An 11,898-nucleotide genomic window follows, 5' to 3' on the forward strand; every position below is an offset into this window, starting at 1 on the left:
ACATTTGGAGTCCCTGATATGACCTTTAATTCTATTGATTCAACAATAGATGATAGTAGCTTCTTGAATAGGGGTGGATGGGCTCCACCACCACCACCACCGCCATTGCCAGCACCACAGTTTCAGCGTATGAGGACATATACCAAGGTATATATTTAACTATGTTGCCATTTTGGTCTGTCTAGTCCTCGATGGTGGACATGCGCTTCTTCATGTGCCTGTATAATTAATTATTCTACTCTAAATGAGCTCTATGTAAATTATATCCTTGTAGGTTTATAAACGAGGAGCTGTTGGAAGGTCCATAGACATCACTCGGTATTCAGATTATGAGGAGCTTAAACACGATCTAGCTCGCAGATTTGGCATAGAGGGCCAGCTGGAGGATCGACACAGGATAGGCTGGAAACTTGTCTATGTAGATCATGAAAATGATGTTCTACTAGTGGGAGACGACCCTTGGGAGTAAGTCTATAATTTTCTTTTATCTTTGCCTATCTTTGAGCATGTTCCTAGCTGGCTAGAAAATGTCAATAACCATTTTTGTTGGTCATGTTAGTCTATGAACTGGAAGGTGTTGTTTTTAGGATAGATGCATCTCCCTCTGTGTGAAAATATCCAATGTACGATGGCATATGATAATTCAGAGGGATATGCTTACTAACAAATAACTCTACTACCTGATTTTTTTATTTTCTTCAAGATGTCAACAACATGAAAATTAGGACAAAGTGCAAGTTATTTTTTTAAAAAAAGGGTTAAAGTGCATTTTGTATTTTCGAGTTATTCCTGAATGCCAATGACACAATGACAGCTGCACACATGTTTAACTTTATACTGTAATTCCCAACATCCCGAATTGTTCTCTTTTAATAGATTAATTGTATGTTTCATGATATTTCAGGGAGTTTGTTAATTGTGTACGCTGTATCAAGATTCTTTCTCCCCAAGAAGTACAACAGATGAGCTTGGATGGAGATTTTGGCAATGCTAGCCTTCCAAATCAAGCTTGTAGCAGCTCTGATGGTGGGAATACTTGAATGTAGTCAAGTAATGTTAACCATTCTTCCATGGTAACTTAGGTATTTTCTAGGAGACATAACTTATTGTCCCAATGGCGGTTATTATGCCGTTGCGGACTTTCGTGTCCTGCATCAGGACTTAAAAGTGATCTTTTGCAGTTCAGAGGAGTAATTTTGGCGCTGCTGTGTGCATGCAAATTTGAAGAGCCAAACTAAGGTGGAGAACTAACTGCTGCTAATGCTACAACTTAAACCAAGGTGTTAAAACTGGTACTGTATTCACCCTGGGAAAGTTTGCTGTGTATGAAGGCACAGATATGTTGTTGTTGTTGTTGTAATATTGAACATAATTGTTCTGGGCACAGTTAGAAATGTTTAATCAATTGTATTGTAGAAAGAAAGGGTTTAAATGTTTAATATTACTCCATAGTTTTGATTGTATAAATTAAATTTATAGGTTTGCTGTCTTTTAGAGGACATTCTGACTTTATTTTTCTAATAGAACAACATTAGGCAACTATTTTGCCTAAGATTCTCTATCATTTGGACACCATAGCTTGATAGCCAAGAGGTAGAGAAACTTCATTTTTGTTGTAAGCTGAAATGGATACTTGGAACTGAGTTTAGGAATTGATGGAGCTAATGGAGCTGTATTGGCTGTGCAATAGTTAACAAGTGATCATGTTTTCGTTTTTACTTTTCAAAAAGTAAGGTGAGCTACTAAGTTAAAATTATTGATATACACATGGACTGAGCGTTTGGTTTATTCCTGGAAAATAAGTTATGTGCTTGACTTGAGACATCATGTCTTTTTCTCCATCCACTGTTACTCTGATTCAGTCACTGTTGATGAGGACAACAGTAACGAACCTTAAAATCAAGTCTGAGACTCCAAATCTTTCTTTGAGTGGTCAATTTTAGTCTCCAATTTTTCCTTAACTAACTAGTTGATCTCTAAACTTACACATCATGACTTCCTGAGAGACAAATCAACAGTGATGCCTTTTGTTTGGGGACTGATTTGTTTTACTGTGTGCAAGTTTGGACCAACATGGTAATTAAGAAAAATTAGTATTAAAGTGACCACTTATGGCTGATTTTTTTTTGGGTGGACGTGAGATGGGTGATATTCTTTAATATGGTAATTTTGAGTTTTTAAAAAATGTGGAAGGTACATAAATTATTGGGTCCAATTACTGTACCTTAAATATTTTATTTTTTTGAAGTAGAAAAATCGAAGGGTTCAATTTTTTGTATTTTTCATAAATCGGAGAATTCGATTTTTGTATCCAAAAAAATCGAAGAATCTGATTTTTGTACTCCAAATTAATCGGTGTCACATTTGAGAGGAACACTCCAACAATTCATAATCCTAAAAAACACTATTCTCAACCCAATATTAAAAAAAAAAAGTGACCACTGACCACTAAAAAAATGAAATGCATTTAATGTAGCGTTTGTTTTGAGGTACTAGGACAGAGACTGAGGGACTAAGACTAAGTATCATGTTTGTTGGCTCAGAGACTGGTACTAAAATTTCTGTCTCTGTCCCTAAAATTTCAGTATTTCAGTATTTCAGTATTTCAGTATTTCAGAGACTGAGGGATACAGGGGACTGAAATTTTTAAAGACAAAGACTGAAACTTTAATAACATTTTATACCTAAAATATACTCATTTCAATTAATTAATTCTAATTTTATCTTTTGTACAAATTAAATTAGAATTTCATTCTTGTTTTAGTTTCTGTCTTCCATTTTATACCAAACAGAATACTAAAATTTATTTCTGTCTCAGTCTCAGTCTCAGTCTTTCAGTCTGTCTCTCCACCAAACGCTACCTTAGAATTTTACTTTAAAATCAATAGTGATGCCTTTTTTCTTTCGGGCAAGTTACAGTGTTACACCCTTGCACATACCCCTTCCCTTCTCCATGGATTCTATATAGCACCTCCCTAATTGTTGTTGTTGTTTTTATTTATTTATTTATTTTTTAATTTCTTACCTTATTCCTCCAATCTTGCATGACAAGGACTAAGCTGTTGTGAATCGGAGCATCATTTAGTTGTGAATGTATTTACTATTTAGCTAATAAAAGAGTGGATTAACAGGTACGTTAATGTTCATTAACACACTTACACACATTAGTAAATTATAAAACCAATGATAATTAAATTTTCACTTTCTCTTAGTTTAAAAATCTTCTTCCCTTCGAAATTGGCGGGATCAAATTTATATAATATAATTTGTATGTAACATAATAACATGACAACAGAGTGTGGATAATATTACCGAATCAGGTCCCTACAATATCAGGAGCAGCCATTTTTGGATACATGTGGTCCGTCGATTCTCCTGAACATAAAAGACGATGAACGGTTATGATGAAATCTTAAAGGGTATAGGGAGAAACACAAAAGAAGAGTGAGTGCTCGGGGTGAGCACGGGTAGCGGGTACCCGATTACCCACCCGAACCCGAACCAAACCAATCAAATTGGTTCTGGAACCGACGGGTAATCGGGTCCAACCCGAACCAAACCAATAACATTTGCTGATGATTGGTTCGGGTATCGATTTTGGGGGCGCGGAACCCGAACCAACCCGTATACCCGATCATAATTAATTAAATAATATATATATATATATATATATGACTTTTTATGTGTTTTCTAACTCATAACCCTAATCATATCTCACTAATGTTTAGATTTTAATATGTTTTAGTTTTAGCTTCTTTCAAAGATTATTCACTAGATTTTTATATTTAACTTCTAATATTTTTATTGCACTTTTATATTTTCATTAGACAAGATTATTTACTATTAATATGTTTGGATTTTGATGAGTTTAATTTTTAATGTATTTGGTATTTAATATGTTTGCATTATTTCTGTTGATGTTACATGTTTAGTGCATGTTTGGGCGCCATTATTTTGTTAAAAAAAGATCTTTTTTCAATGAAAAAAGATCTTTTTTTATTTTTTAACGTGTTTGGCAAATTTCTAGTAGTAAAAGTAAAAGCACTAGTAAAATAAAAAAAAGATCTTTTTTGAGAAGCTGTAATTTACATCTTTTTTTAAAAGATCTTTTTTCCTTAAAAAAAAGATATTTTCCATGTAATAAATAAACAAAAAAGTACTTTTATATTGTTATACCCAAACATAATTGATTGATAAAAAGACCTTTTTACATGACATATCCAAACATAAAATTACTTTTACTTCTCTATAAGATCTTTTAAAAAAAGATAACTCGAAAAAAGATCTTTTCTTAGAAGCTCACCCAAACAAGCCCTTATTGTATTTCTTGAATTTTTAAGATAAAAATTTGCCAATTTGATTTTTTTTTTTTATGAATTTCAAAGTTATCGGGTACCCGCTACCCGAACCGAACCAATCCGCTCTTAATCGGTTTGGCTTGGTTCGAATACAAACACAAAAAAACGCAAATCCGAACCAAACCAAACCAATTACTTTTTGATCGGTTCGATTCTAATTTTACCTTGAACCCGAACCAAACCGACCGTGCTCACCCCTAGTGAGTGCAGCAAAAGTCCAAATCCAAGCACCAATAACTCAACCACATAGGCGGAGCTTTCAATCAAACAGAAGAAACATCATCGTTTTCATCGACAATAGAATTCGGCATTCGCTAACCCTTCAAAAAGCAAATCATAGACACATTCAGTTACAATTAGAATACAAAACACACAAAATGGAGAGTAGAATAATGGCTGCGCTCAACTCCGTTACCTCTCCTCATCTGCCTTCTCATTCCCCGGTAACTCATCCGTTACAGTTACAGTTACCGTTACCGTTACGTCTAACTGATTTCAGTTTCCGATGTAACTAACCGCGAAACGGTTTTTGATATTTGAATCCACGTAACGCAGGGTCTGTTCGCGGTGGAGAACAGCATCAAGAGCTCCCAATGCAGCTTCTCAGCGGGCAGCAAGAAGGTGAGTTTTCCGAGGCAAAGGTGCAGTCACGTGACGAAGACTAGGGCGGCACGTGACGGTGGTGCTGGTGGTGCTCTCGGTGCCACGTGTCAGGCGGAGAAGATCCTGGTGGCGAACAGAGGCGAGATCGCGGTGCGAGTCATCAGAACCGCTCATGAGATGGGGATTCCGTGCGTGGCTGTGTACTCAACCATTGATAAGGACGCGCTTCATGTCAAGCTCGCTGATGATGCTGTTTGCATCGGTGAAGCGCCTAGCAGTCAATCGTGAGTTTCATCTCTCACTCCTCCAACTTGTTTCATGCTTGATTTGATTCTCCCTAATGGAAGAAACTTGTGCCGAAAGAACTTTTAGTTTTTACTTTTTTCAAATAATTCTATTGTTTGAACTTTGATTTTGCTGCATTTCTGTTGATTTGAAAGTAGATTATAATCTTCGGTTAGCGCTAGTTGTTTGACACTGATTAGTAAGGTCTAAAGTTCGAGTTTCTATTGATTTAAAAGTAGATTCTGATCTTAAGTAGAGCACAAGTGGTTTGAGACCAATTAGTAAGGTCTCAAGTTCAAGTAGTTGAGCGAGCTGAAATTAAATTAAATTAGAATCTAATAGATCCTTTATACTTGTAGTTTGGGCGAAAATATACATTATATCATGTTTTTCTTACCTCTATGTAATATGGATAATGATGAATAGTAGGAAACTGAATTGTAATTCATGGTTTTCACATTTGATTTCTGTATATTTGTATTGATTATATATTATTTTGAGAAATCGAGTTTGCACTAAAAAGTGGTGCCTCTATGATGTAGTGTCCATGTATTTGTGCAGGTACTTATTGATTCCAAATGTTCTATCTGCTGCTATTAGCCGAAGATGCACAATGTTGCATCCTGGGTATGGTTTCCTTGCTGAAAATGCAGTGTTTGTTGAGATGTGCAGAGAGCATGGAATCAATTTTATTGGGCCAAATGTGAGTACTTGTGGTGTGGATTATGGAGTGTGTAGGATATTTCTCTCTTTCTACTGTTATTTTGGTTGAACTGAAATATTTTTTGTTTGAGACTTTCAGCCTGACAGTATTCGGGTTATGGGTGATAAATCTACTGCCAGAGATACAATGAAGAAAGCAGGTGTTCCTACGGTTCCGGGAAGTGATGGATTGTTACAGGTATCATACTTGACTTTGATTTGGTAAAAGTTTCAGATGCCTTCTATGTTGAAGTTGGAGGCGAATTCTGATTCCATGCATGAATTTAATGAAAAGTATTGTTACAGACCACAGAGGAAGCTATCAGGCTGGCAAATGAGATTGGTTTCCCTGTAATGATCAAGGTATATGAGCTTATTATTCTGGATTTCTAACCTTCTGCTTTATTGTCCCCATTTGAATAGACCTCCAGCTTTCCAGGATGACAGTGACACATTTAAGATGCTTAGTCTATATGCGCATGTACATGAGGATATACACAAGGGAGTCTCATTTGATACTGCTTTTTATTATGATCAATGATCTATAACTGTTGTGGAAATGGAGTGTTAGAATTTAAAATTATCTAGAGCTGCTGGAGAAGATGGAGTGCATAGAATTAATCACATTAACTGACACACATATTTTTGTTTTAGGCAACAGCTGGAGGTGGAGGGCGTGGCATGCGCCTTGCTAAAGAACCTGATGAATTTGTAAAGTTATTACAGGTATATCTGTCAAAAAATATGTTCTTGCTCGAGTTGGTTTATTTTCATACTCTTAACAATCTGTATTCCATTAGCCATTACAATAATATCACGTGCAAATGGGCAATTTTGGTGAAAAGTCTATCGTTAAATTGTTTGCAGCAAGCTAAGAGTGAAGCTGCTGCTGCATTTGGTAATGATGGAGTTTATTTGGAAAAGTATGTCCAAAACCCAAGGCACATTGAGTTCCAGGTAATGTTGTCCTTTTATGTCTAAGGGAACTTTGTAACTTAACTAGAGCTTTCTAGAAGAACAGTGAGGGAATTAGATTTATTGAGATTGTTGATCTGTTGGAAATTTTCAAGTTGGGATTTCTTGTGTCTTTTGCATATTAGGCTCAGCAATACTCAATCTCTTGCATCAAACCCAGTTCTCCTTATCCTTGCAAAAGCTCTGAAATGAAATCTGAGCCGTAATATTATTCTGTTTGCTCATATCAATAATGACCTATAACTCTAAGCTCCAAAAGTTCCATAATGCGCAGTCTAAATAATTGGGTGTCTATATTCTAATTTCATTATGCAAAAGAAAATTTATGCACTGGGTTTTGACAAATTAGATAATCTTGTTATTGGTTCAGTAAATTTGAATTACTTTTGGATAATTTGGTTTAGGACCATCTGATAGCTTTATGTTCAGAATCCAGATTTGCAAATTAATTGGTTGAAGTATTGAACTGCTAACTTTTATTCAAACATTTTCAGTTTCAGTCTTCTACCATTTTTAAACATTTGGTTACATGCTTCAATCTATAATATTATGTATTTAATATCCAGATTTCCAATTCCAGAACCTGCATTAAATTTGCCCAAATTTTTCTTAATTCACCCCTCTGCTTCCTGACTTTGCAGGTTCTTGCTGATAAATATGGTAATGTAGTTCACTTTGGAGAACGTGATTGCAGCATCCAGGTACTATGAGCCGTAACTAATTTCTCTATTGTATTCTATCAAATCTTTCTTCTATTTTCTTTTAATTTATAAATAAAGGCTATTAACTTGTTTTCAACATATGAAAGCAAAAAAATGTTGGGGCTATATGGCTAGTTTTGTATTTTCATTTTCAATTGTTATATTTTTCTGTAGTATTCACAAAACAACGCGTTATTATTGTTTCCTATTTTCAAAGCTCTGCTGATAGGCTATTGGATATCTAATAAGGTGTTGCTTGAAAATAATAAATTGATTTAAAAGAATATGAGAAAAATGGAGGAAGAATACAGGAATTGATTTGCTTAGTAGTTTCAATGTTAAATACATTACAGAATGCGATAGAAAGATCCAAATATAGGCTATCTGATTATTTATGTACTTACCAGTCATAATCTCTGCTCCAAAAGTCCTACTTAGTCAGTTCTGTTTTGACTTCTCATAGAGGCGTAATCAGAAACTGTTGGAAGAAGCACCTTCTCCTGCATTGACCCCAGAGTTGCGTAAGGCAATGGGTGATGCAGCAGTTGCTGCAGCTGCATCTATAGGTTACATAGGTGTTGGAACGGTTGAGTTCCTCTTGGATGAAAGAGGTTCTTTTTACTTCATGGAGATGAACACTCGTATCCAGGTTGAAGCCAATTTCTAATACACTGGTTGTGATAAATAATTTAGGGTGTTCCAAATTTTTAGCACTTCTGATAGATTCTTGGTATTTTTTTTGGTGACTGGAATTAGGTTGAGCATCCGGTGACAGAAATGATTTCTTCTGTTGATTTGATAGAAGAGCAAATTCGTGTAGCTATGGGGGAAAAACTTCGATACAAACAGGTGTGAAGGAGATATTTTTTCTTGTGATTCATAAAAGTCTTGTTCTTATTGTAGTTTTGCCCTACAGGAGGATATTGTGCTCAGAGGACATTCTATTGAATGCCGTATCAATGCAGAGGATGCTTTCAAGGGTTTTAGACCAGGGCCAGGTATCTTGGTTTAACAGTGTATACATGTGAACAAAGATATAAGATTTTAATACCAGCTTCCTCATTTCATATGTATTATTTGCATACATCGCAACAGCTACATGCACACAACGTGTTTTCAGATCAATTAATTTCTTTCATTTGAAATTGAAATCATGCCTGATCACTATTGAATGTTATCAGTTGCATTTTTATCATTTTTTTTTTATGTTTTTGATTAAAACTTGTAACAAAACTGAGGAATTTTTGCTGTTCCAACAACAGGTAGAATAACAGCATACTTGCCATCTGGTGGTCCATTTGTTAGAATGGACAGCCATGTTTATCCTGATTATGTGGTTCCTCCAAGCTATGACTCCCTTCTTGGAAAGGTGTGCCACCACATCCCTTTTATGTATAACTGATATCATCCTTCCTGGAAAGTTGTGCCTTAGTGTGATTTATTTGAAAGCTAGATATTCAAATGGATAAGAGGTAGAATGATCATCAAATTTATCACACGTCATACTCTTTGTTTCTTCAACATGGAGCAAAGTATTCATATTTCAGAGTTGCATGATCTTTATATTTCTAAATGCAAGCTTTTTTGATATTATGACATTCCTTGTTTGCTGATTGATGGGCTTCAATGATGAGGAGTTGGACTTAATATGCCCAGCTATCTGTTTGATATGTTCATTTTATTTGAAACTACTTTTCATATTTTTTTATTTGTGAACTTCTGTAGCTTATTGTTTGGGCTCCAACAAGAGAAAAGGCAATTGAACGTATGAAAAGGGCACTTGATGACACAATTATCACAGGTAAAAGCACATGCATTGTGATTTATTCAATTGCTTACCTATATTTGGTGCAAGCCAATTGCACACCTGAAGCAAGGAGAGATTGAAAGATAGTCAAAAGCTCTTTCTGTTGCACATCTTATTGACTGTATTTTTGTGAAGAGAAAAATTGTTATAAACTCTCCATTTACTGTGATTTAATCAACAATTACATTCTTATTGCAGGGGTTCCTACTACAATTGATTACCATAAACTTATCCTTGACATAGAGGTGGGTGCACTTTATGTATTTCTTTATCATGTAACCTTTGGAAATGTTTGCTGGTGGCAATTGGTTAGATGAATAATACATAATCTCTGAATGTGTTACAGGATTTCAAAAATGGCAAAGTTGATACTGCTTTTATTCCAAAGCATGAAGAGGAGTTGGCAATGGTGACATTTTAATATATAACTGATCATTTTTACATTCTTAGCAATGGTTTTAAGGATTTTACGTCAAACTTTATACTTTTGATGTGTCAAAATTTGTGGAAAGTTACTTCCGAGAGGGTTTTTTTTTTTATTTCGTATTTATTTAAGATAACCAAATCACTTGGTTTATGTACTCTTTGCAACTACAGTATAGATGTCAGAAGATGGAAAGAAGTTAGGCAAATAAGGCATATATCAGTTAAGAATAGATTGGCGTGCTGGGAGTTTCTATTTTGTTCTTAATCGTGAATGTATATCTACTATATATAAAGGGGATTGAGAAGGGTTTGGTGCATAATTTTTCTTTTTTTAAAATACCCTTTCCATATATTTATAAATCATAATGTGTAAAGCCATTTTCTTGTTCCAAAGACTTGAATCCAAGATCTTTTAATAGAAGGGTAAAGTACTTACCCAGAAACAGGTGGATTAATAGGCATGATAGTTAACATTAGTAAGAGTTAGTTAAGAGTAGTTAGATCCAATTGTTTAGTACAAGTAGAATTGATGGGGTAGACCTTAGTAGGAAGGTTGTCTGGTCATGTGAATAACCGAGTCTTGGTGGAAGTTGAGAGGTCTCTCAAATATCACCTCTACTTTTGCAATTCATCAATGAAAACTCTGTTATTCAAGTTGATAACCAAAACTTTTATGAGGAAGTTCTTCAATTTTTTGCTCTTTGCCCCGAGTACTATGTAATAGTTTATGATGAATCCAATTTTTTTAATTAATTACTGTCCTCTACATATGCAGCCTCCTGTGAAGATGGTACTGGCCAAAGAATTCGCCGGCGTAAATGCATGATGGATATGATATGACATTTGGGATATCATCAAGAATGGCTGGCCTTGTTTTAATCACTCTCTCCGTGCATTTATGTGAAAATTTTAATGAAAATTTTGATAATTAACTTGGCACTATTGTCTTTGTTCTTGATACATTGTAAAAACCAAACTTCATGTTTGGTTCTATTGCTAATATCAAATACTGGTGCTAGAAAGTGCGAGTACCCCTTTGCAATTCTTCAAGATTCATAGTTGTATTGTGACTGATGAAATATTCTAAATTTTTGTTTTCCTAAACTTCTTAAAAATTATAGGGTAAATTATTTATTTCCCTTGTCATTGTGTGATTAACACTACTTCTGATTGATATTCAGGTTAGGTTACAATCTTATATGACATTGTATCTTTGTATTTTATAAAATGATAGTAATTTCTGATATAAATATGATACCTCTCCTACACTAAGTATATACTTGACAAATTAAGGGGTGTCATATAACCTTAGTAGAGAGAGTCTAATTTACCCGACTTGATATCACAAAAGACAGAATCTAATAATGTGCTCACGTATTATTTCATATCCTAAAAAATTTACAGGTCAAAAAAGATTTTGCCTAGGATACTTTTCTATTTTGCCCTCATACTATAGACATATATATAACTGCAGGAACAAAGGACATCTTCATATGTTCATCATCATTGTCATCACCACCATATTCTCTAAGGTACACATCCTTCCTCACAAGCAAGTTGCTATCTTTATTTACTTTTATTTCATACATATATTATATATGATAATATAAACTTGAAATTGTTTCATGCTACAGCAACACCAGCCAAAGAAACAGGAGGACCAGAGCAGGGAGACGTGGAGCAATCAAGTGGCTTCATCACACCAGGCAAGCACTTCTCTTGGTAATCATCGTTTCTGATGTGTGTCTCACGGCATTCTGCACTACAAAAGGCCCTCTCCCCTCTGCAATGCATAATACGGACCACACATAATTTTTAATAAGTGAGAAAGTCAAATCTTAATTTGCACTCCATAAGGGGGGAATATGCATGTGCCAATTTGGCAGAGAAAAAGGGCAGGCCTTAAATAGGGATACATGAGAAGATTTTATAAATGTCAGAAAAAATTTATATATTAATAACATCATGCAAAAGTTTTATATACTAAATTTGACATAAATGAGCCCTTTGCAGAGTAGGTAAAACCACTGGTGGACATTCC

General features: G+C 34.8%; 3 protein-coding genes across 4 annotated transcripts in view; 2 read left to right on the top strand and 1 right to left on the bottom strand.

The window, feature by feature from the left end:
* Positions 1–1,687, top strand: part of LOC107644497 (auxin response factor 19-like) — a gene marked incomplete in the record, with an annotated part of 7,509 nt that extends 5,822 nt beyond the window's left edge. The window contains 3 exon segments of the mRNA XM_016348366.2: positions 1–147; positions 275–465; positions 905–1,687. The exon segment at positions 1–147 is cut by the window's left edge and continues 8 nt beyond it. Coding sequence (XP_016203852.1) covers positions 1–147; positions 275–465; positions 905–1,040 — 474 coding nt within the window.
* On the top strand, positions 4,571–11,003 carry LOC107644498 (biotin carboxylase 1, chloroplastic). The gene is made up of 16 exons (XM_016348367.2): positions 4,571–4,801; positions 4,914–5,245; positions 5,808–5,949; positions 6,049–6,147; positions 6,255–6,311; positions 6,603–6,674; positions 6,816–6,905; positions 7,565–7,624; positions 8,088–8,273; positions 8,381–8,473; positions 8,541–8,622; positions 8,887–8,993; positions 9,350–9,425; positions 9,630–9,676; positions 9,778–9,840; positions 10,633–11,003. The coding sequence occupies exons 1-16, from the start codon at positions 4,736–4,738 to the stop codon at positions 10,681–10,683; spliced, it is 1,623 nt and encodes a 540-aa protein (XP_016203853.1). The 5' UTR covers positions 4,571–4,735; the 3' UTR covers positions 10,684–11,003.
* LOC107644499 overlaps positions 11,154–11,898 on the bottom strand; it is a 2,103-nt gene continuing 1,358 nt past the window's right edge. For both annotated transcript variants that reach the window (XM_021103019.1, XM_016348368.2), the window contains exon 2: positions 11,154–11,640. In XM_021103019.1, the coding sequence (XP_020958678.1) occupies positions 11,481–11,640 (160 nt within the window). In that variant the 3' untranslated portion in view covers positions 11,154–11,480. The remainder of the gene's footprint in view (positions 11,641–11,898) is intronic.

This window comes from Arachis ipaensis, chromosome B05 (genome assembly GCF_000816755.2).
Source record: "Arachis ipaensis cultivar K30076 chromosome B05, Araip1.1, whole genome shotgun sequence".
Classification (NCBI taxonomy): domain Eukaryota; kingdom Viridiplantae; phylum Streptophyta; class Magnoliopsida; order Fabales; family Fabaceae; genus Arachis; species Arachis ipaensis.